This window comes from Temnothorax nylanderi, unplaced genomic scaffold (genome assembly GCF_030848795.1).
Source record: "Temnothorax nylanderi isolate EJ_2023f unplaced genomic scaffold, tnyl_v1.0 TNYL_tig0253_pilon, whole genome shotgun sequence".
In the NCBI taxonomy this organism is placed as follows: Eukaryota; Metazoa; Arthropoda; class Insecta; order Hymenoptera; family Formicidae; genus Temnothorax; species Temnothorax nylanderi.
Genome location: NW_027249315.1, coordinates 192,692 through 219,217, shown reverse-complemented (window position 1 = coordinate 219,217; position 26,526 = coordinate 192,692). Strand labels below are relative to the sequence as shown.

At 40.0% G+C, this 26,526-nt stretch overlaps 1 protein-coding gene across 2 annotated transcripts in view; it reads left to right on the top strand.

Moving 5' to 3' along the window:
- LOC139779979 (uncharacterized) overlaps positions 1-26,526 on the top strand; it is a 247,240-nt gene that overhangs the window by 37,265 nt on the left and 183,449 nt on the right. For both annotated transcript variants that reach the window (XM_071718519.1, XM_071718520.1), the window contains exon 2: positions 8,645-8,888. In XM_071718519.1, the coding sequence (XP_071574620.1) occupies positions 8,645-8,888 (244 nt within the window). The remainder of the gene's footprint in view (positions 1-8,644; positions 8,889-26,526) is intronic.

Genomic DNA, 26,526 nt, shown 5'->3' with positions numbered 1-26,526 from the left:
TTAAGTATATGATATTACGTTAAGATGATATTATAGTATTCCCCCCAAACTTCATAAAAACGATATTGTTTTTAGTTTTGACGTGTCTAATAATAGCTGCGCAATGACTTTAACATTTTAACATGTAAAAATCTTGAAATTTTTAGAAACTAAAGAAATAAATCAGAATATTATTGTAAAATAAGCAATTTATGTTTGTATAGTTACATGTATTTTTACTATTCAGATTAAGTTATAAAATAGATATCTTATTAGTGCAATATGATGTTTCACTGAACCACACTAAACTTGCACTATTATTGCACTAGCGCAGTTTTCATTGAAACCTAGTACAGCGCTGGTGCTGCACTAGTTTTCCTAGTAGAAAACGCTATAACTGTACAGAATTTTCAGAAAAAGATAAGATACAAGACAAGACATACAGACGTATATTATACTATATGATAGAAAAGGACAGAAAAAGGTATAACAACGATGACAATGACGTTCTTAAATCAATATTTCAACATATAAATTTTATATCGTAATACCTTTGCTCCTAGAGCACGTAGAGGAAAAATAAGGATATTTTTCAAATACAAATCAAACACAAGCTATCGATTAAATATTGTAAGAATTCAATCGGTCCAGCTGTTTCTGAGATCCAATAATCTTAGGTACTCGCAATTGGCTTACGTATAGATACACGTCTCATGCTCCGCATTTACTTGACGAAAAACACTACTGTGTTTCTTGATGAAGAAATCGTACCATTTGATAACGTTTTATTTAAATCATAAACTTGTGCAATTGAAAAATATATTAAACGTTAAAAGACATCCTTTATGGATGTTTTCCGTTTTTCGTTTTCGGTTATGGCAAGAAAAATGGAATAATGTAAAAAACAGAGAAAGTGAAAGAGGTGAGGGAAAGGAACAAATGTACATTCCTGTGGATTAATGGGGAAATTAATTTTTACTCCCGACTGCTGCCAACCGAACGAGGGAGTATGCGTTTTACTGAGGACAGTTTGTTGTTATAGTTTTTTTATTTATAGTTATAAAAACTTTTCAGAATGCCTAAGTAGTCTAAGAATATCTAAAAGTATTTGTATATTAATCTCTCTCTCTCTCTCCCCCTCCTCAAAATGTTTTTACTTGTATTACTATGTCTACTAATCTTATCGCGTGTCTCAAAATGTTCAAAAACATCGTTTTTGTTCAAAATACTTCTGAGGTCTTATTGTTAGTTGTATACCTAAATAAAACAAAAATCAATAGATATCCATTTAAGAATATTGTATTGATATTTTTATTTGAAGAATACCGTTTGACTATGTTGTAATTGCCAGATTCCCGATTGACCACGTTGCAATTGCCCACAAATGAACACGTTGCAATTGAGCATCGTTGCGATTGATCACGCATTACGGTTAGCCATGCATTGTAATTTGCCACGCATTGCAATAAGTACAATGCGATTGATCCTGCGTTCTGATATGGATCTTAAAATATGTGATAGGGGAGCCACTCCGTGATCCATCTTCTGTAATTTCAAAAGTATTTGAATCACAGTTTACTTGGATATTACTTGGATTAATTGGAAACACAGGTCCACTCCACATTGATTTGTAGTGCGAAACAAGATCTATCATTGTATTTTTCCATGTAGGTTTTAACTTTTCGCGCAAAACGATGTCCATACCATATCACTTCTTACTTTCTGCACCTAGCAATATCAATGTTACAATTATATGTATTAATTATATGTATATTTCATATTTTGCGCATTATTTCCATCGAAATGCATGCTTGTATCACTTTACTTCGTTGATATGATAGATTTTGTTTACCTTTAATTATATGATGTTTTAACATTTAATTACTTTTTAGAGCACAGCAACGATTTTTGTTCTTCAAATTTTAATTTTTATATAAAAATACTTTGAATGAGTGTATTTATAACAAAATATAAGACAAGACTGTGAAAGCCAGACGCGGTTCTTTGTGCGTAATATCAGAATCACTGATTTATTACTTATGTTTTACATCAATCAATCCGTACGTTTCGGTTCAAGTTTGAGTCATCTTCAGCGGTATAATATCAAAAAATTAAAAAGTTCTCCGTTCCACCGTGGTGAGTTTCATGATTGGAGATTTCAGAAACAAAATTGAAAAAACATATTTAGAAACTAAAAGATCCATATCTGTAAAAATAATTTCATTGTTACCATACCATACCATAATTTTATATTTAACTAGCTGGTTACCCGGGCTTCGCCCCGGAGGACATATGTAATAAGACACGCAAATAGTCCCACGGCCCGGAGGGAGGCCGGGAATGCAGTACATCTGTCAAAGAATAACGCAGGTGTCCTAAGGCCAGCTCAGCGAGGACAGAAACCTCGCGTAGAGCAAAAAGGCAAAAGCTGGCTTGATCTCGATGTTCAGTACGCATAGAGACTGCGAAAGCACGGCCTATCGATCCTTTTGGCTTGAAGAGTTTTCAGCAAGAGGTGTCAGAAAAGTTACCACAGGGATAACTGGCTTGTGGCGCCAAGCGTTCATAGCGACGTCGCTTTTTGATCCTTCGATGTATAATGAGGGTGGCGGAGGTGGTTGCAATGAGGGTGGCGGTGGTGGCGGCGGCTGTTGTAGCCGTCGCTCGCGGCGTTGGCGATACCGCCTTCTTCGCTCCGACTAAGGCTGCTGTAAAAAAAATACAAAAAATAATTTGAATTATTTTATTATTTTAATTTTGATTATTATTATATTAGTTATATTAGTACATGAAATGTTTCTACAAATTACTTACAGCTTGTTGTGCGCTAGGCATTACAATAATGCATCCGGGCCTGGGCGGTAGACCGTGCACCGGGAGGCCGTGCACCGGGAGGCCGTGCACCGGTAGGCCGTACATCGGTAGACTGTGCACAAGTGGGCCGTGCACCGGTAGGCCGTGCGCAGGTAGGCCGTGCGCAAGGAGGCCGTGCATCGGTAGGCCGTGCGGCACGGTAATCTGCAGGTGCTCATTCGGCACGTGCTCAACCGGTACGGGTAGCGGTATTGCTACAAAAAAATGTTTCATTATATGTTATACTAGTTGGTTACCCGGGCTTCGCCCCGGAGGACATATGTAATAAGACACGCAAATAGTCTCTCTCTCTCTCTCTCTCTCTCTCTCTCTCTCTCTCTCTCTCTCTCTCTCTCTCTCTCTCTCCTCTCTCTCTCTCTCTCCCTCTCCCTCTCCCTCTCCCTCTCCCTCTCCCTCTCTCTCTCCTCTCTCTCTCTCCTCTCTCTCCTCTCTCTCTCTCCTCTCCTCTCTCTCTCTCTCTCTCTCCTCTCTCTCTCTCTCTCTCTCTCTCTCTCTCTCCTCTCTCTCTCTCCTCTCTCTCTCTCTCTCTCTCTCTCTCTCTCTCCTCTCTCTCTCTCTCTCCCTCTCTCTCCCTCTCTCTCTCTCTCCTCTCCTCTCCTCTCCCTCTCTCTCCTCTCCCTCTCTCCCTCTCCCTCTCCCTCTCCCTCTCCCTCTCCCTCTCCCTCTCCCTCTCCCTCTCCCTCTCCCTCTCCCTCTCCCTCTCCCTCTCCCTCTCCCTCTCCCTCTCCCTCTCCCTCTCCCTCTCCCTCTCCCTCTCCCTCTCCCTCTCCCTCTCTCCCTCTCCCTCTCTCTCTCTCTCTCTCTCTCTCTCTCTCTCTCTCTCGATTATTTCCCGAAAAATTGGAAAAATTAAAAAAACCGGTTTCCAGAAAATCGGTAACGAAAAACTATACACATAGTGGCACTCCCCGGAAAATTCTACCCCTATTTCATATACTTTTAGTAAAAATTCGGTTCAGGGGTTTGGGCTGGGCGTTGATGAGTGAGTCAGTTGATGAGTCAGTCAGGACATCTTCCTTTATATATATAGATAACAAAAAACTATACACATAGTGGCACTCCCCGGAAAATTCTACCCCTATTTCATATACTTTTGGTGAAAATTCGATTCAGGGGTTTGGGCTGGGCGTTGATGAGTGAGTGAGTGAGTGAGTGAGTGAGTGAGTGAGTCAGTCAGGACATCTTCCTTTATATATATAGATTATTTGAAATTCTTTGATGTTTTATTGTATCTTATTTAAGGGATACAGCGATAATCATCCAATAGTTTTAGAACGTCTTTCGACGTTGTTCGATGCCCAGTTTTCACTTCTAGGCTTTTTAGTAATTTTTTCGGTTTTTACGCGAGATAGGGAACTAGCCTATCGTCGCAATCCCCAACCTTGGGGACCATTCTGGACCAACTGCTTAACGTCTCTTCCGAAAGACGGAGGCCAGTTTTCTCCGCATGGGAACTGTCTTCTTGTGCGCGAGAGGGTGCAGCTCTTTTTTTTCGGAAAATTAATTCCATGCTACATGGCTCTAGTGGACTCGAACCCGGTTCCACAGATTACGAGTCTGGCGCTCTACCATTAGACCACACTGCTCCCTTATACCATACCATAATTTTATATCTGCTTTGTTCGACTTGTTTCGATGTTTTCGTTCTCTAGACTACTTGGTGAGTTACCTTAGATCTTTTAACAATACCTATAGTAACAATGAAATTATTTTTACAGATGTAAATCTTTTAGTCTCTAATAAGTATGTTTTTTCAATTTCGTTTCTGAAATCTCCAATCATCAAGAGACACGGTAGTGTCTCTTGCCAAGTACACGCGGAGCGAGACCGACCGTGACTCTTTTACGCGACGCGACGGGTTGCGAGTACCCAAGATGTTGAGATCTCGATAACGAGTGAACGGATCAAGTTCTAAGTAGGCTTGATCGATAGCTTGGGGTCGACTTTGGGGGGGTATCTCCTATAATATTTTCCGCTACGTGCCCTACGAGCGGAGATATTGTGACGCAAAGTCCAAATGTGAAAATTTTTTATTAAGATACGTCTACGTCAACGCTCTCAATTCAATATAACATATATATATAATAAGGGGGAAATGTCACTTTCACTTTTTCGACGCTGGCGGCGCAGGTATCGCCAGTTTCGATATCGCGCGCGTATTTCGATCGATCTAGTAGGTAAATTAAATAAGGTCGATAGACTTATCGGTCATGAGGAAGATTTCTATTTAGGTAAATTAGGTATATATATAATACATATTGAGTCAATTGCTTCATGTTTATCTGGAGAGATTTCGTATCCTTACATCGTATTACCACCGCTGCCGGAAAAGAAGGTTCTCTACGCTTGGCAGAAAATGCCGCTAGGGAATTTTTAAGTCGATTCTTATGAATCAAGCTTGAATTCGACGTCTAGGTATCCCAGGTTGCCGATGACGAGGTCCAGATAGTGCGCTTCATAGTTTTCGGTGTCCAGGTGTAATAATACGTTGAATGCGATGTCTAGGTGTCCCAGGTTGCCGATGACGATGTCTAGATAGTGAGCTCCGTAGTTTTCGGTGTCTAGGTGTAATAATACCTCGAATTCGATGTCTACGTGTCCCAGGTTGCCGATGACGAGGTTCACATAGTGTGCTTTGTAGTTTTTGGTGTCTAGGTGTATTAATAACTTTAAATCTGAATGTAGGACACGTAGATATCGAATTCGAGGTATTAATACACGTAGACACCGAAAACTACGGAGCGCGCTATGTGGACCTCGTCATCGGCAACGTGAGACACCTAGACATCGAATTCAACGTATTATTACACCTGGACACCGAAAACTATGGAGCGCACTATCTGGAACCCGTCATCGGCAACCTGGAACACGTGGACATCGAATTCAAGGTATTAATACACCTGGACACCGAAAACTATGGAGCGCATTATGTGGACCTCGTTATCGGCAACCTGGGACACCTAGACATCAAATTCAAGCTTGATTTATAAGAATCGACTTAAAAATTCCCTAGCGGCAGAATTAAAATTATGTCATGACATAATAAAAATTCGCTGAATTAAAATTATGTCTAGACATAATAAAAATTGGACGAATAATAGTAACCTTTCGGAAGTAGAGGTTTTAAGCTTGAAATTTTATTCATTTTTAAAGATAAATTTAGTGTTCCTTCAATTTTTGTGAGAAATGTATAATTTACTTTTACTTAAATATTATTAATTTTTATGTATTTGTTGGTATTGCTAATTTTGTGAATAATTAAAAAATAAAAAATAAAAATGTTTTGCAGATCCTTGCTTAACACTACAAAATAGGTGATATCAGTACAAAATTACCTTCTTCAAAAAAAGTAAAAAAAGTGCCAAGTACACGCAATGTATTTTGTAAATTCAAAATTTAACCTAAGTGGTAGCTTTATATCTTTTTCACAAAATTATATTACCTAACTTAACTCAAGTGACATGTATCTAACCTAAGTTGTAGCTTTATATCTTTTTCACAAAATTATATTACCTAACTTAACTCAAGTGACATGTATTTCAAAAAAAGATGTAAAATCTTTAAATTAAATTGCGCCAATTGTAAAGAGAATATGTATATTGCTTTGAAAGATAATTGTTATGCAACTACTTTAAAGAAATAAAACCCAAGTGGTATCTTCGTATTCCTATTCAAGGGTCTTCCTATTCTAAACCCAAGTGATAATAGCTTCTTAATTCTCTTTAACAAATTTTTAATATTACAAAGAATCATTTTAATTACAAAGAATTAAAGAAGTAACAGTACAAAATAAAAATATTTAATTAAAACAAAATAAATAAATTTTTCTTGCAAAAAAACTTGGCGCTGCTAGACTTTGAAATTTAAACATTAAAATTTAAACATTAGTACTAAGATTTTTGATTGAATAAAAAACAATAAACATAATTTAGGGAAGAATGCGACAGGAGTAAAAAAGCAGCGCCAAGTTTTTTTACAAGAAAAATTTATTTATTTTGTTTTAATTAAATATTTTTATTTTGTACTGTTACTTCTTTAATTCTTTGTAATTAAAATGATTCTTTGTAATATTAAAAATTTGTTAAAGAGAATTAAGAAGCTATTATCACTTGGGTTTAGAATAGGAAGACCCTTGAATAGGAATACGAAGATACCACTTGGGTTTTATTTCTTTAAAGTAGTTGCATAACAATTATCTTTCAAAGCAATATACATATTCTCTTTACAATTGGCGCAATTTAATTTAAAGATTTCACATCTTTTTTTGAAATACATGTCACTTGAGTTAAGTTAGGTAATATAATTTTGTGAAGAAGAAAATAAAGATTTTACATCTTTTTTTTTTAATACATGTCACTTGAGTTAAGTTAGGTAATATAATTTTGTGAAAAAGATATAAAGCTACCACTTAGGTTAGATACATGTCACTTGAGTTAAGTTAGGTAATATAATTTTGTGAAGAAGAAATTAAAGATTTTACATCTTTTTTTTTAAATACATGTCACTTGAGTTAAGTTAGATAATATAATTTTGTGAAAAAGATATAAAGCTACCACTTAGGTTAAATTTTGAATTTACAAAATACATTGCGTGTACTTGGCACTTTTTTTTACCTTTTTTGAAAAAGGTAATTTTGTACTGATGAAACTCACCACGGTGGAACGGAGAACTTTTTAATTTTTTAATATTATACCGCTGAAGATGACTCAAACTTGAGCCGAAACGTACGGATTGATTGATGTAAAACATAAGTAATAAATCAGTGATTCTGATATTACGCACAAAGAACCGCGTTTGACTCTTGCAGCCTTTTCCAATTTTATTTTTAATTTCGAGGGTCCTTTGACTTAATTTTTATAAAATAAGGATTCTAAACTTAAAATTATGCTTTCTAGGTTACACAAAATGAGAATCAAAATATATACCCCACCTACCACATGTTTTGAAACCTGTATTACAACGCATGGTCAATCACTGTGTGAGCAATCGTAACGTGGTTAATTACAACCAGAGGGCAATTGTAACGTAGTCAATCGTAACACGTTGGCAATTACAACATAGCCATATGCGGGAGAGGTTTACTTTGACACGGTACATTTAGACACGTTGCAAATGGACATGTTAATATTGGATACGGTTCGCTTAGACACAATAATTTTGGACACCGTTCACTTGGACACGAAAGAAATGCACGTCGCTCACTTAGATACAAAAGAATGCACGCTGTTCATTTGGACACGAAACAATGCACCCAAAAAACGAGTTCCACACAGCCCGGTGCTTATAGTACGAAACGAGGTCTGCCATTGTACGGTTCCACATAAGTTTCCAACTTTCCATGCAAAACGAGGTCCGCCCCACACCGCCCCCCGATGCTTACAGTGTGAAACGTGGTTTATCATTATACAGTTCCACATAGGTTTCCAACTTTCTATGCAAAGTGAGGTCCACCCCACATCGACATAGGCACCAGCCTACAGCGCTCGGGCGTACATTCTTTCACGTCCAAACTAATGACGTGTATTACTTTCATGTGTCCAAGTGAATGGTGTCCAAAATTATTACGTCTAAATGAACTGTATCCAATTGAACAGTGTCCAACATTAACGTATCCATTTGCAACGTATTCAAATGTAGTGTCCAAGTGCAGGTTATTCGCCAATTGCAACGTGTACAATTGCAACGTGATCAATCGGCCACTCTTTTCACTAGTCTTTATTTAAGTTATGAAAATAAAAGTTATGTAAGAATGCAAGTTAAGTTATAAAAATATATTATTATTTCTTAATAGGTTATCTTTGAAAGACGAATTCTTTTTGGTTGCACTGCTCTCGTTGGACTCTCGGTATGCATATGGTCAGTGGCTATAGGAGCTGATCATTGGTTCATACTAAAATCGCCAAATAATCAAGGTTTACCATTGGGAGGTAATAAAGTTGGTAGAAAATTGATCTACAAACATGTAGGCCTCTGGAGAAATTGTATTGATGGATTGGAACCTAAACCGGAAAATTCCACGAATCTAGTACATTATAGTAAGTGTGACTTATTTTAGATTGTCTTGAAACTATTTTAACATAAAAAATAAAACAACTATAAAAGAGATTGTCCTGATTGCACACATTACCAATCAAACACGATATTTACCGCGATCAGACACAGTCCCTATTAGACACGCACAGTTGGATACAGATACAGTCCCGATCAGACACTGTCCCAGACATGGGTTTCCAACTTTCCACACTGAGAGCCGAAAAACAGTAATAGTTTAAATTTTCGTTTATTCTCAACTTTTAATCTCAATATACAGATGCTTGCTTAAAAAAAAGTAATGTCTGCTGAAAAACACAGTAATATCTAAAGATTAAGATCGTAAGCGATACTGTCTGAAAGAAATAGTAGAAAAGAAATAATTACTGAGAAGTTCCATCATTCAGTCATGTGCGATTCTGTAATCATTACTGTTGGCTCTCCATATTCGTTCTATCGCGCGAGTTCAGAGCAGTTCAGAGAGATATATGAGATTTATAATTGTTGAGAATTGAATAAATGCGAGCTGAAAATTCTCGAACTTCGACGAGACAGCAAGCATTATTCGAGAACGCTTGAAAGGCTCCAAATCGCGACGGTTTCCTCCCCCCCTTTTTTGTGTGTTTTCGAGCAAACGGCACAGGTGTTTCTCGCGTGATCGCAAGCACCGCGACCAATAGACGATTTGGAGCCAACGAGCGTTTCTCACGTCACCGAATTCCTCGACGCGAAGCTCCGACCGCGATCCCTCGCCTGCTCCGTCCGGGACGGCAGTGAGCCATCATAACTTGCACGCGATACATGATCGACGTCGAGAAAACGGAGGAATGTAGCGAGTGCGAAATTGCGAGTGCGAAGTCCAGTGTAACCCACTTTAATAAAAAGGACTGACTGTTATTTCGTGTACTCATTTTTGTACTTTCCACGGCGCGCACCGCGAAAACGTCGAGCGGTCCACTGACATTTAATGGTCCTTCGAGCCGGATCGACATAAAAGACCGGCATAGACAGTTCGACCGCCTCAAAAGTGCTCGCGTTGTGCTACGCCGAGATTGACGAATCGGCGCGCCCGCTCGACTCGCTCGAAAACGGAGTTCGCCGCCTACGCGTTCTCGACTCCGTGGCTCACTCCGAACATTGAGCGCACCACACCCGCTCTCCTAAAGATAGGTGCCTTGTGATTTTGTGAAGTGCTTCGGAGGCTCCTGCGGGACCTCCAGCAAACGTATCGTGCTCCTTGCGATACGCATCCGCCGCCCGACGGCGCCCTGCTTTGCGACGTGCTATACGTCCCTGCCTCCCGCGAGTACCTGCTACTCGCCGCGGAGTCGCACACCGAGACGTGCCAGACGTCCCTGCCTCCCGCGAGTACCTGCTACTCGCCGCGGAGTCGCACACCGAGACGTGCCAGACGTCCCTGCCTCCCGCGAGTACCTGCTACTCGCCGCGGAGTCGCACACCGAGACGTGCCAGACGTCCCTGCCTCCCGCGAGTATCGCCCTGCTACTCGCCGCGGAGTCGCACCGAGACGTGCCAGACGTCCCTGCCTCCCGCGAGTATCGCCCTGCTACTCGCCGCGGAGTCGACCACCGAGACGTGCCAGACGTCCTTGCCTCCCGCGAGTATCGCCCTGCTACTCGCCGCGGAGTCGCACCGAGACGTGCCAGACGTCCCTGCCTCTCGCGAGTATCGCCCTGCTACTCGCCGCGGAGTCGCACACGAGCGTCTTCGCTCGACAAGAAGATTGACACGCAAGTGTCTGAAAGATTTCTACACGATCCAGACATCTGCTCAACATGTCTTCGGATCTCGAAAATCTACTCATTGCTCAAGGCAATGCGATTGACCAGCTACGACGGTCGCTGATTAACTTCAAAAAGCTTCCCAAGGCTCAGGTCACTCTCCCTAAGACGAAGGGGAGACTGACGAATTTGGAGGGTCTCTGGGAAAAGGTGCAAGCCCTCCATGTCCAGCTGCTGCAGACGGCTACGGCGGAGGAGAAGAAGTCGACCCACTACTTCAAGGACGAGGAATTTCTTGCCGCCGAGGACGCCTACCTCGACGCGACGGACCACCTCCACGAGGTCATCGGTAAATTAAGTAGCGACGCCCCGAGCGCGCCGTATCGAGGTAACGAGTCTTCTTATCGCGACGCGCACTCCGGAGTGTCATTGCATCTGCCTCGTATCTCGCTTCCGAACTTTTCTGGTGCTTTCGCTGAATGGGAGAATTTTCGCGGAATCTTCGAGTCTCTCGTAGCAAACAGTGAATCGTTGACAAGAACGCAAAAGTTACATTATCTGAAAGCGAGCCTCTCCGGCGAGGCCGCGTCGTTGATTAATAACATTCAAATTTCTGACGCGAACTACGAGGCAGCGTGGCTACTTCTTACCGACGAATACGACAACCGCAACGCGATTATTCACGCGCATATCCATTCGTTCGCCGACTTACCGAAAATGAAAAACGAGAACGTGACCGAGTTGAAAAAACTTCGCGATAGTGTGTCCGCATCTCTCGCCGCGTTAACGAATCTCGATCGTCCGGTTGATATGTGGGACGACCTCCTAGTTTATATTATCTCGCAAAAGTTCAGTCCGCGAACGCGCAATGAATGGAATCTTAAACGAGGCAACACGGATGCGTACCCTACGTATAAAGAGATTCATGACTTCATGACTCTTCGCATTCGCGGTCTCGCGGATTACCCTTCGCAATCCGAATCTGCGTCAAATAGTGCGCGCGGTAATAGAGCTCGTGCTTCGGTGAATACGGTTTCGCCCGTCAAATGCGTCCGTTGTTCCGGAAACCACGGTCTTGCAAAGTGTAATAAATTTCTAAGTCTGTCGGTCGAGCAGCGTCGACTCGCCGCGCGACAGCATAAATGTTGCTTTAATTGTTTGAGAACCGAGCATTTTTCAAACAATTGTCCGAGTAAAGGACGGTGCAATCAATGCCACCAAGCTCACCATTCGCTGCTTCACCGCGAGGGTACGGAAACTGGTACTAAAAGTACGCTTTCCGCGATTAATTCGCCGTCCTCAGCTCCGTCAGCTGTGTCAGTCGCCGCTGCCTCCGAGTCACCGGCCGCGCCCTCAGCGTTCGTTCAAAACGTGCATGCTACTCGAGATTTTGTGAAACAACCGCCTCATGTACTTCTCGCCACTGCGTATGTTAGTTTAAGTACAATCGAGGGCCGCACATTTAAAGTACGTGCACTACTAGATCAAGGCTCGACATACAGTTTCATATCAGAATCTCTTTGTCAGACGATGCGAACCAGGCGTCATCGTGCCGCGTTGAAGATACATTGTTTTGGAGAAAAATTTAATGGAGTCGCGCGGTCACAAGTTAATCTTGCTCTCGCGCCCTGCGACAAACAGGGACCGATATTTCCCTTCTCGGGTTACGTATATCAAAGAATCACTTCTTATACAGCCTCTCAACAGAAGCCGGCCGCAATGTGGCCACATCTACGCGATTTACCTTTAGCAGATCCTGATCCCTCATGTAATCACCCGATTCATGTATTAATCGGCGCGGATTTATACGGGTCTCTGCTACTCGACGGTCTACGTCAGGGCCCGGTCGGCACTTCGACGGGCCAGCTTACAATTTTCGGATGGATCCTCTCCGGTCCCGCCGGCCCTGCGCGCCCGGCCGGAGAGTCCGCTTCTGTCCTGAGTTGCGTATCCTGCGAGGATACGAATTCCTTAATTCAAAGTTTTTGGGAGGACGAACGTATCCCCTCTCGAACTCCTCTCACCGAAGAGGACGAACGTTGCGAGAAGCATTTTGCGACGACTCATTCTCGCGATTCACAAGGACGCTACATTGTGCGTTTGCCGTTCAAAAACGGCCCCCCTCGCGTCGGCGACACATTCCGAAAGGCTTCCTTCCTGTACTCCAATATGGAGCGCCGACTCGCGCGGAAACCAGAAATCGCCGCGCAGTATCACGATTTTTTAAGAGAATACGAATCGATAGGGCACATGGAGTCGGTGCGGGCGGACGAGCGCCCCCCTTACCCCCCGATATACATCCCGCATCATTTTGTTTTACGCGAATCGAGTACAACGACCAAGTTACGCGTCGTGTTTAATGCCTCTAGCGAATCGACCGACAAAACCTCGCTCAATGATTTTCTAATGGCGGGACCTAAACTTCAACAAGACATCGCCGCGATAATCCTGCGCTGGCGACTCTTTCGGTACGTGTACATGGCTGACATTGCTAAAATGTTCCGACAAATACTCGTGCATCGGGATGACGCGGACTATCAACGAATTCTTTGGCGCCCCCCCGACAGTCTGTTGATTCGGCTTTACCGCTTACTCACCGTGACCTACGGGCAAAAACCTTCGCCTTTTCTCGCACAGCGCTCCCTTATCCAATTAGCTCGCGACGAAGGTAAAGACTTCCCCGACGCGGTCAATATAATCGAAGAGTCGACCTACGTCGATGATGTTCTTTTCGGAGCAGACGACCTTCTGTCTCTGCTCGAGAAGCGCAAGCAACTCGTGGGCATAATGAATCGCGGATGTTTCCCCCTGCGAAAATGGGCCGCGAATTCAGCCGAACTTTTGACGGATATTCCAGAGGACCAACGGGAATCCTCGGACTATCCGATCAACCACGATGACACGCTCAAGGTCCTCGGCCTGTCTTGGTCTCCGCGCGATGACTCGTTTCGTTTCGTAATTTCGCCATACGCCGTGACAGTTCATACTAAGCGCTCCGTTTTATCGTTTATTGCAAAGCTGTATGACCCCCTCGGCTGGGCGTCACCGATAGTCATCGCGGCCAAGATGTTGATGCAGGAGCTCTGGCTCCGTAAAATTGATTGGGATGCTCCCATCCCCGATGATCTTCTGCATCAGTGGATCAATTACGTTTCAGACTTGCCTAATATTAGCAAAATACGCATTCCTCGATGGACAGGGATGCGTCAAGATAAAATCGATGTTGAATTGCACGGCTTCGCGGACGCCTCCACTCGCGCTTACGCCGCGGTAGTTTTCCTCCGAATCGTGCATTCTCCCTCTAACATTCAAGTCATCCTCCTCGCGGCCAAAACGAAAGTCGCGCCATTGAAAACCGTTAGCGTTCCACGCTTGGAACTTAACGCCGTCGTTCTATTAATTCGATTGATAGAATGGGTAAGAAACACCACGGGCTTGATGCGAGCTCTCTTATTTGGATGGACTGATTCCCAAATCGTATTAGCTTGGCTTCTACAACATCCATCCCGCTGGAATTCCTATGTCGCGAACCGCGTCTCCGAGGTGCAGACGCGCCTTCCGACCGTACGTTGGCAACACGTTCGCTCCCAGGAAAATCCTGCCGACTGCGCGTCGCGCGGCTTTACTGCCGCCGATCTCGTCAATCATGAATTATGGTGGTCGGGGCCCCGGTGGCTTAGCTCGACCACGGCCTCGTGGCCGATCCCCCCGACTCCGACTGAAAAGGACATTTTACAAACGGTATCTTCCGAAGCGCGTAAAGCTACCGTTCATCTCGTCGATTCAGCTCCTGAGTGGGATCTGCCCACCTCCTGCTCGAGCTGGATCCGACTTCTTCGTATTACCGCGTACATTCGGCGTTTCGTTCGGAACTTAAAAAATAAAGTCGCCTCTTCGGTGATCGTCAAGTCTCCCTTGACCGCAGAGGAGATTCACGAAGCCTCCGTCTTTTGGCTTCGATCGGCACAAGCGACTTGTTTTTCGGATGACTTGAAGGCTTTGAACGCTCACGCCGCTGTATCGCGATCAAGTTCCTTACGCTCTCTCCACCCCTTTATCGGGAAAGATAAATTAATCCGGCTTGGCGGGCGGCTCGAAAACTCCGCGCTGAGTTACAATGAGCGACACCCCGTCATACTTGCTAGACATCATATTGCCGAACTTTTGATCGATCAAGCACACCGACGCTCTCTCCATGGAGGGACTAAACTCACGCTTAGATGTCTCCGTCAAAATTATTGGTTAATTTCCGCGCGAAGCATGATCAAATCTCACATTCATAAATGTGTTACATGCGTTCGACATTCCGCGAAAACTCCGACGCAATTAATGGGTGATCTCCCGAGTCCCCGAGTAAATCCTGCTCCTCCGTTCTCTCACACGGGCATAGATTACGCCGGACCTATGAACATTACCCCCGTTGTCGGTCGCGGCCAAAAGGGGAGCAAACACTACGTCGCGGTGTTCGTTTGTCTCGCCACTAAGGCGATCCACCTCGAAAGTGTGGAGGATTACTCCACCGATGGATTCCTCGCGGCATTTCAACGGTTTGTCAGTCGCCGCGGACTGCCATCGGACATGTACAGCGATAATGGCACGAATTTTGTGGGTGCTGACCGCGAGCTCCAACGCAGCTTCCGCGCGCTTGTGAACAACCCCTCCCTTAAGGAAATTCTCGCTAACGACGGCGTACGGTGGCATTTCGTGCCCCCTGCGGCACCACATTTCGGCGGGCTTTGGGAGGCTGGAGTGAAGAGCTTTAAGCACCATCTCAGGCGAGTGACTGGTGCTCGCACTCTGTCTCGCTCCGAATTCGTTACGCTTTTATGTAAGATAGAGGCTTGCGTGAACTCGCGACCGATCTCTCCACTTAGCGACGATCCGTCCGATTATACCGCTTTGACACCTGGTCATTTCCTTATCGGCCGACCGCTCACGAGCGTACCGGAGGAATCCGTCCTCGAAATCAATGCGAATCGGTTGTCGCGATGGCAACACGTACAATTAATGCTCGAACAGATCTGGCGTTCTTGGTCGTCGGACTATTTACATTCATTGCAACAGCGCGTGAAATGGACCGAATCTCACGATAATCCGAAGGTTGACGAGTTAGTTTTACTTAAGAGTAACCTACTCCCTCCTTCAAAGTGGGAACTCGCAAGGATTCAGCAGGTCCATCCCGGACTTGACGGTCGCGTTCGCGTCGTCACATTACGCACCGCCAATTCCGAGCTAAAACGACCAATAACCCAGATCTGTCGGTTGCCCGCGTCTATCAGTCCGCCGGGAACCGCGGAATCCCGTTAGAATTAAGCTCGTTCGTTTTTCATTAGATTTAAGGACATTGTAAAAATAGGTTAAGTTCTCAAATGTATATATTGTATATAACGCTTTGAACCAAGACGTTCCCACGCTCCTCTGTGCGACCTTGTCAACCCCCGTTCGTTTCGCATTCCGTCGAATGCGAGGCGGGCGGCATGTTGAGAATTGAATAAATGCGAGCTGAAAATTCTCGAACTTCGACGAGACAGCAAGCATTATTCGAAAACGCTTGAAAGGCTCCAAATCGCGACGGTTTCCTCCCCCCCTTTTTTTGTGTGTTTTCGAGCAAACGGCACAGGTGTTTCTCGCGTGATCGCAAGCACCGCGACCAATAGACGATTTGGAGCCAACGAGCGTTTCTCACGTCACCGAATTCCTCGACGCGAAGCTCCGGCCGCGATCCCTCGCCTGCTCCGTCCGGGACGGCAGTGAGCCATCATAACTCGCACGCGATACATGATCGACGTCGAGAAAACGGAGGAATGTAGCGAGTGCGAAATCGCGAGTGCGAAGTCCAGTGTAACCCACTTTAATAAAAAGGACTGACTGTTATTTCGTGTACTCATTTTTGTACTTTCCACGGCGCGCACCGCGAAAACGTCGAGCGGTCCACTGACAATAATAGTTATTGTAGAATAGATTGTTAACTCAGCGTTAGCGTATTAGGCTGTCATTCTGGAATCTTATTAGGTTCGAATCCCGTCTCCCATCAATGTGTTTTCAAATTGTAAAACAGTGCGTAATTTTAATTAATAAAATAGAATATATGCGAAACCACGAATACAAATTAAACTATAAAAATATTAGAAAAAAATAAGAACTATTTGAAAATAAAAAATAAATTTTTTTTTATATTACACCGGAATCATTACCTACACTGAGAACTGAAAAACCGTAACAGTTATTGTATTTTTGCTCGCTCTCAACTTTTAATCTTTCTTACAGTAACCATTACGTACTGCTACAGTAAACATTCTTCCAGTAACCAGTACGGATTTCACAGTAACTATTACGGATTCTACAGTAACGAATACAGATCGACTGTTAAGGTTTATTTCCTAATCCAGTATTGTATCAGTATTGTATCGTTCCATAACCATTACGATAAAGTAATGATTCCGGTACAATATTTTAACGAAAAAAAAACAATTTTTTTTTTAATTTTCAAATAGTTATTATTTTTTTTAAATATTTTTATAGTGTAATCTGTATTTATTGTTTCGTATATATATATTCTATTTTAATTACAATTAATTAAAATTACGCATTATTTTAAAATTTTTGAGAACGCATCGACGGGATTGAACCTAAGATGTCCGGGGTCGCAACCTAACACGCTAACGCTGAGCTAATCGTACGCTTGTGGTATCTATCATTATAACAATCTATATATTTCTACTCTTTATCAGTATGACAGATTTGGCTGTTATGCCACACATTTTTTTCTAGAATTGCACGTAAAAATCTTTAAATTTTTTAATGTCTATCTATAATTCTTTTACTTAGATTTTCTTAATATAATAAAGTTATTTTTAATAAAAAATTAACATTTGTTCCTTAAAGATTCGTCATTTCTATCACGGGAATAATACAATACCTTTTTACTATTTTTTATTATTTCTCAATTAAAACCCTGTAGTAATTTTTTAAGAAAATTTATTAAAAACTTCAAAATAGTATAGTATTTTATAAATAGTATTTCTTAATTTTTTTGAGTATTTTAAGAGCTTGAAAAAAGTACTACTCGATTTCAAAGATGCAGCTCATGCGTACAAGTGTAATCTGTAATAATAAGAAAAATAAACACACTAGTTTTAGGTTTAAAACTTTATTGTAGATACATATACATATAAAAAATGAAACCTTATATTTCCAAAAATTATGGCCATTTTTTTGTGATATATTTATCACCATTGCGAAAAATGTTTATTTCTGAAAAGTAAGCCATCTCCAAATCAGATATGTTTAAAACATCCCAATTAAAATTGTCAATATCAAGTATGAAATACGCTTCAAAATGTTCATTAAGAAAACAATTCTTTATTTTCTTTGTTACAATCGAGTAATCATCTTTATCTTTTATAATTAAAATAACAACGTGGAAATTGATGCCTTCATCACTGAATGTAACAACAATAACATTCTGTTTAATAATGTTTTCATAATATTTTAAATGAGAGTAAATTTGTAATTCTTCATTTTGTAAAATAGAATTAAGTAAAACGTGTATGACATCTGTAATGTCATCAATATCATTAACTTTAATTGTTTTAATTGGACCATTTTTCCATATGTCTGTCAGGTTTTTTAGATTAAAGAAACGATAATTTAATTTTAATTGACTTCTAAGTGCAATTGTTCGACAAACATTCAATCTATTATTACTATTTTTTGCTATAGTTTTTCCTTCTTTGTGCTTACTCTCATATCTGATTGAGCTTACTTTCCACAAAGGACCAATTCTTTCTATTATTTTAGGGTAGTGTAATAAAAAGTGATGCTTTGGCCGTAAATGATTTCCGAATAATTTTACTAGTAACTCTAAATAGTCATTTATTAATAATTTTAAGAAGATATGAGTCTTGTCAGAAATGCTTAAACTACAAACTATATGAATAATATTTTTCAATGTTAATATTATTTTCCAATGCTCATCATCCTCTTGTACAAAGTCACCAAAAATTAAAGAAGCGTGAGTTATAAATGTCAACATTTCTGATGAGCTTATAATTATGCATTGTTTTTTTATTTGTGATTCTTTTATTTTGGTTGGCTTATTTAAATTATAATTTGCTCCATAATTTAAGGGGTCATATCCGTTTCTCAACTTCAAAAAATCAATTTTTTGTTTTGTACATATTTTGGAAGGTACATCCTCTGCAAATATTTTAAGCCTAGAACAAAGTCGATATTTGAATTATTGACGAAGTTATAGCTGTTCGAACGAAACTAGTCAGGCCGCTCCGCGGGACAGATATACAGCCCGTTACCGAATTCGCCGTAGACAAAGTCGATTGCTATCACAGGAGGCTCATACTGCAGAGGAAGGTCAGCTTTATGGTGCAGGCATCGCTGATTAAGGGTAAATTACAAACTTTTTAATTTTATCTGACTTTAACTCTGACAAAACTTTAAACGCGTTTTTCTCGAAACACCACTTTTCAAAACGGTGGGCATGATAACTGCCTCAGCATTCGTCCGATTAACTTCATTTTTTGTATACATATTCTTAATGAGATTCTTTATCGTGTCACGGGGGCTTTTATTGATAAGTTCAATCATGTTTTAATAATAATAAAAAATGTTACGAATTTTTCAGAAAAAATCACGACAACTTTTTGAAAGTGTGACCATTTCCGTAATTTTTTTTTTCGAAAAATCCCTCGTGACACGAGAATCACGATCCCAAAAAATAATAAAAATTCCAAAAATTTTGTTTCAGATCAATCCTACGAGCTGAATAACGCCCACCGTTTGTGCCTGCGCGAAAAAAGACGTCCTACGCCAATGCACGCAGCCGCTACATTTTTTTATATTTTTTCTTCTTAGTGTATGTTTTCTTTCCTGCAAAAGACACTCTTTACAATAAAAAAAGATTCAACTTAATCGGTCTAATAGTTTTCTGGCAATCCCTTATAATTATTGGACCACTTTTCAAAGCCGAGAAACGGATATGACCCTTTAAGTTTTTTATTCGAGAATTGAGCTGATATAATAAAAAATATTTTTTTTCGTAGATATATACGTATAAAAGAGTACCAATATTATATCTACAAATACCTTCAAATATACCATGTTGTACATCGACACTCAAATTTTTAGTTATATAAAAGCCTGGAATTTTATGTAAAACGCATACTTCTTTAATCCCAGTAAGTTTGTAATTGTTTAAAAGTAAGTGAGAATTATATAATTTTCAACGTACGATATTCACATTTTTGTATATTAGTAATACCTTTTATCTCATTACTGTTACATAGACAAAAACGACTAAAATAGATGCTATTGAATAATTCTGTGAGCCCAAATAAGGAATGAATACCAAGGTTATCACCCAAAACAAAAAGTAAATGAAAATAACGCTGTTTTTTTCGAATGGTAAACTGATTTCAAAGCCTTCATTATTTAATTTTTTTATTTCTTGTATTATAGGTTTTAATAATATTTTATAAGAAACATTTTTTTTAATTTTGTAATCAAATAGAGAAAAAAAGAAAATATTTTCCAATTTGGATGAATATTGTGTTGGCAAAGATAATATATTCAAATAAAAAGCTCCGTATTTTCCTAATCCTCGATGACTGCCCAATACATTGTTTGTTTCATAGTCATCATAATATAAAGCGATAAGAAGGACTATCTTATTACCGTAAGACTTTACTTCATCTTTTCAAAACTGGGTTTGAATAACATTGGAAATTATTTCTTTTTGATTTAATATAGTTTGCATATACTCCATTGTGTCAGTGAAAATATTAAATAATTCAAAAAATTTTTCAAAACTTTGGAAATTGGAACAATTTGAATATTTTCTTTTATAAAGTCAAGAGCTTTGTTGCCAAACTTGCCTCTTAATACAAGCTTTTCACGAACTGTATAACTTTTAGGAAGTATAAGTGATTCACATTGAGTAAAGTACTTAAGCCGATAATTTTCAGAAGAGAAATCATGAAAAGATTGTGTATATAACGTTAAAATATGTTTTAATCTTGTAGCATCTAAATAATTATTTTCTAATTTTTTCATAAAATTTAGAATCCAATCAAATGTAATGTGAATGATTTCAGCTATTCTTTGTGAAGATATATCTAAATTGTTATAATATTTAGATATGAAGCTTGCACATTTATTATAAATTTGCATTTTTAAATCGTTATCGTTAAATACATTATTACTTTTCTCTGAAACGTATTCATCAATTTCTTCATCAATTGATTCTGTCTCACTTAAAGTTTCTAATTTGTTTTCATAATTCTCTAATTCTATATCTTTAATGTTATAAGTTTCAGAATGATCTTCATTTCATGAAGATCTTCATGAAATGATCTTCATGAAGATCTTCATTTTCATGATGATTTATGAAAGAGTATTGGGATTTTCACTCGTGACATAGCCGTGACGTCACAAGGCCAAGATGGCTGGCCTATTCCTGAAAATTGTACGCAAACATACGATCTGAGGTGGTTTATCGTGCCTTTTAAACGCGTGTGATAAAAATATGTACTTAAATATAAAAAAATATGTGCATTTGCACAGTGCACCCCTTCCTCAAGGAATTTCATGGAAGGAGAAAATTTTGTTGTGCTGTGGACATTTATTAACATGCGGGATAACCTCTCAAGATGATGACAAATGGCATTTAACTGCATATTGCCTTCAAATGTCAGATGTTAAAGGTGCACCTCACGAAATAAACATAGTGATATTGAAATCAGGAAAAATATCATCCGCAAAATGTAGTTGCAAAGCAGGGATGAGTGCAAAATGCAAACACACGGTTGCAGTTTTGCTATATTGTAATCGGTAAGTAGGGGAGACCGGGGCTAAACCGCCAGTTTTTTTTCGGTGCCGATTTTTAACAAGAAAATAAATAATTTTAGTTAAAAGTGGTATACCACTGTAAAGAGTGAACCTTTAGCTACAAAATTTATATAGGAAATTTTTATCTATGTTGCTTTGTTTAACCGGTATAGAGCAAAAACGACAACGGTGGAAAAATTGAAATCTCAAAAATGCCGGGGTTGAACCGCCACCCCCCCCGGGGCTAATCCGCCACACTGCATTTTCAATACATATACGTACATCTAATCCTGAAAAATGATAGGATACATTTTAATAATTGTTTTTTAAGAGAAAAATATAAAAATTTATTTAAAATTTTTATGCAAAACATTATTAAAAAATAATTGTTTTACCTATTCCATAAAACAATTTAGGCACGTGAATACAGAGGTTAACCAAATCGTAAACTCCCCAACGGCACGTCACATTGTCAACGCGGGCAACCACGGGGAATACGCGTGACGGCGTTCCGGTGCCATAGGATCAGCGCGGACCCTCGAGCAACCTAACCAAGCCGCGTTTCTCGCAGAGGAGCGATAAATAGCGACAGGGGGGGGTTAGAAAAGCTCGCGGTGGAGCGCGACCATTTTACCGACTCGACGGCGTCCTCGCGCCGATTCCTCGACGCGCCGACGACGACGACGACGACGGCCATGACCACCACGACGACGACGGCCACGACCACCACGTCGACAACGGCCACGACCTGCCACGACGACGACGACGACGACGACGACGACGACGACGACGACGACGACGACGACGACGATGACCACCACGACGACGACGACGACGACGACGATGACCACCACGACGACGACGACGACGACGACGATGACCACCACGACGACGACGACGACGACGACGACGATGACCACCACCGACACCACCACCACTACAACGGCGGCGACAATGACGCCGAGACGATGCGGCGAACGCTGGACGATGCGGTCGCACGCGCGACTGTCACTGACACAACGACCAACAACGACGATTTACCGCGGCCGGGAGTCGGGACGATCTACAGCGCGCGCGGCATGTCAACTCTCGCGCGGAAATCGCGGGATATCAGAGCCGTGCCGTGCCTCGCCGTACCTCGCCGACGTGCCGTGAGCGTGAGCGATCTCGAAAACAACGGTCCGCCATCTTTTTGGTCAACCAAAACACCCGTTTTGCGACGATACGTGCGTACCATTTCCCTTCTACACAAACTGACGCACGTGCAAGGGAAGACAGAATCACGCTCGAGGGAAACCTAACCTGAAATCGCCGTGAGCTGAAGTCGTGCGTCCGGCGCGCCACAGTGACGAGACTGGCGGACCAGCCCCGGGTGCTTACTGGCGGATAAGCCCCAAACATAAGTTTCAGGTTTGATCGCCCACGAAATATTAGACATCAACGATAATGAAAAAACTAAACTGGATTCGTGTTCAGCATGCATTACTCTTTATAATCACGTACCTCGAGATTTGGAGAGCAAACATTATTGCAGATATTACAATATTTCCACGCGCAGAAAATTTCACTTTCACCTTCCGAAAACACGTTTGCCCTCGTAAAAATCATAACACGGCAGGTAACCTGCCGAAACTTCGTTGGTCACATGGGTACCATAAGCAGCGTTTACAATGTTAATAGCGAGTTCGCACAATATACAGGTTCCGAGATATTTGATTTGGCGGTTCAACCCCGTTGGCGGTTTAGCCCCGGTCTCCCCTACATATAAAAGTTATTAAACATTCGTTGTTATCAAACATGGCAGTAAAGTAAATAGAATAACGTCCTGCTTATCTAAATTTATAATTAACTTTGAGCACATAAATAACAGTTGAAATATATTGATTTAATATATTACTTTCATCAACAAGTTTCAGCATAGGAACCAAATATTGATCATTTTTTTCAACTTTTGTTTTAGAGAATTTCTCGATGAAAAAGCTTCGAAGCCTGCTCCATTTTGAATAAAAATAGCTTCTTTTTTCAGGATACAACAACTCAAAATCTTTTCTTAGCTTTAAAAATATTATATATAATGTGTAGATAAATATAATTTTTCATTTAATTCATTAGTATTTATAGAAGGACTTACCAATTCTTTTCCATCTTGAAAATTCAAAAAAGGAAATAAGTTCAAGTAGCTATGTATTGTACAACTTTCATGGTGTAATATTTGTCTACGATTGTTGAAAGTTTTGAGCCACTGTATTTCTACTTCACGCGTTGGCTTATATTGATTTTTAAGATTTTCAATATCACCTACATTTGCAATTTACAAAAATATTATTATACTTTTAAACAATTTTTTCTAACAAATAATAGTAAATGATTTATTTTTTACCATCTGTGCCAATTAAATTAGTGCTTGATAAATTGTCTGCTTTGTCGGAATAAATTACTTTGTTTTTATATAATTTACTTTTTATATATTCGTAATGGTTATGTAGAATTCCACTTGCTCACTTGCAACCAGTCTGTTCTTTTGTGTATTTTGAATACCATATAGTCTCATCAATTTCTGATTCGCAAAAGATTTCACAAATCTCTTTAGCTAATACGGACAATTTTGTACTGGATGTAATTTCTGAAATCTCACTTTTCCGTTTTCATCCATTATATACAGTTCACCGCATATATGCCATAAGCAAAGCAAGAGATGTTGCTAGAAATTAAGTTAAAAACTTGGTTTCTAAACTAACTTTAAATGTTAATAATAAACATTCAATAATATTTAATATCACTTAAAATAATTGGATAAATCTTACTTACTTTCTTATTAGCACTTTATACTTTTTTTGATAATAAATCTTAACCTTTACGCACAAGAATACGCACGAGAATAAAGCTGCGATTTTCCTTTCTCAGCCAACTCATCTGAACACGTCGCGCTACTGTCAATTGTCATCGCCAGCGCTGCATTCTACAGCAACTATTCTGAATCATCTGAATCTCGATCTCTGAGCTCGCGCTATAGAACGAATACTGAGATCCAACCGTAATGGTTACAGAATCGCACATGATTGAATAATGAAACTCCTCAGTAATTATTTATTTTTTCAGACAATATCGCTTACAATCTTAGTCTTTAGATACTACTGTATTTTTCTGCAGACATTACTTTTTTTCAGTAAGCATCTGTGTATTGAGATTAAAAGTTGAGAATAAACGAAAATTAAGAGATTATTACTGTTTTTCGATTCTCAGTGTACTGGTCTTTATTGTAATGATTACTGTGAAATCCGTACTGGTTGCTGGGAGAATGTTTATTGTAGTAGTGCGTAATGGTTACTGTAAGAAAGATTAAAAGTTGAGAGTGAGCAAAAATACAGAAATTATTACTATTTTTCGGCTCTCAGTGCACGTAAAGCGAACTCAACCCCACATTCCCTGATGTTTACAGTGCAAAACGAAATCTATCATTGTACGATTTCACATAGATTTTCAACTTTCCACGCGAAGCGAGCTCCGCCCCATACTGCTCGGTGCTTACAGTGCAAAATGAGATTTTTTTATTGTATGGTTTCACACGGATTTCCAATTTTGCACGCAAAGCGAGATCCACTCTACATTAACCGGTGCTTACAGTGCGAAACGAGGTTTATTATTGTACGGGAATGCCTAATCGCGGGATTGTATCCGATCGGAACGGTGTCCGATCAAGACTGTATCCGAATGCAACTAAACGTGTTCGATCGGACTGTGTCCAATTAGGAATATGATTGATCAAGACTGTGTTTAATCGGGAATATGCTCGATTGGAAAATATCGTCGTGTGCGATTGGTAATCTGCTCACTCTAATAAAACAGGGGAAATGTTTTATAACATTATATATTCTACTACTAAGAACTATAATATACTATAAGAACTATACAGGGTGTCCCAGGACCTCACCGACAAACTTTGAGGAATGATAGGTCACACAGAGGGGATCATTTTTTGTTAAGGAACATATGGTCGCTGACGTGTCCTTAAGGGGTCATATCCGTTTCTCGGCCCTGAAAAGTGGTCCAATAATTATGAGGGATTGCCAGAAAACTATTAGACCGATTAAGTTGAATCTTTTTTATTGTAAAGAGTGTCTTTTGCAGGAAAGAAAACATACACTAAGAAGAAAAAATACAAAAAAATGTAGCGGCTGCGTGCATTGGCGTAGGACGTCTTTTTTCGCGCAGGCACAAACGGTGGGTGTTATTCAGCTCGTAGGATTAATCTGAAACAAAATTTGTGGAATTTTTATTATTTTTTAGGATCGTGATTTTCGTGTCATGAGAGGGATTTTTCGAAAAAAAAAAAAATTACGGAAATGGTCACTTTCAAAAAGTTGTCGTGATTTTTTCTGAAAAAGTCGTTACATTTTTTATTATTATTAAAACATGATTGAACTTATCAATAAAAGCCCCCGTGACACAATAAAGAATCTCATTAGAAATATGTATACAAAAAATGAAGTTAATCGTACGAATGCTGAGGCAGTTATCATGCCCACCGTTTTGAAAAGTGGTGTTTCGAGAAAAACGCGTTTAAGGATGTATGTGTGCCATCTCAAAGTCATTACCAAAAATCTAAAAATTTCATAGATTGTTCTATTATTACGTCTAAGTATCTGTGTAAAATTTCAGCACAATTCTCTTACTGGTTTAAAAGTTATTGTAATTAAGGATGTATTGGAGGTATTTCAAATATATTCAGAAAGTGCTGTGAATTGTTTCTAAATTAAATGAAAAATACTCTGTAAAATTTTGAAGTTATTTAAGAGTTATTTAAGTTTAAAGTTGATAAAATTAACATTATCCCTTATAGAGAATCGACACTTTGCTGTAAATATAAATAAAATATAAATAAACCATTAAGACATTTCTTAAACTTTTTTTATGTGTAAAACATACATAATTGATATTGTATTTTAAGTTTCAAAATTTTTTGCCACAAAAAAATTTTTTAAATTGTTTAAACAATACTAATTATTTAAATAACAAAAAATCATACTCAAACTGTTAACGGTAATCCCTTCTAACATAT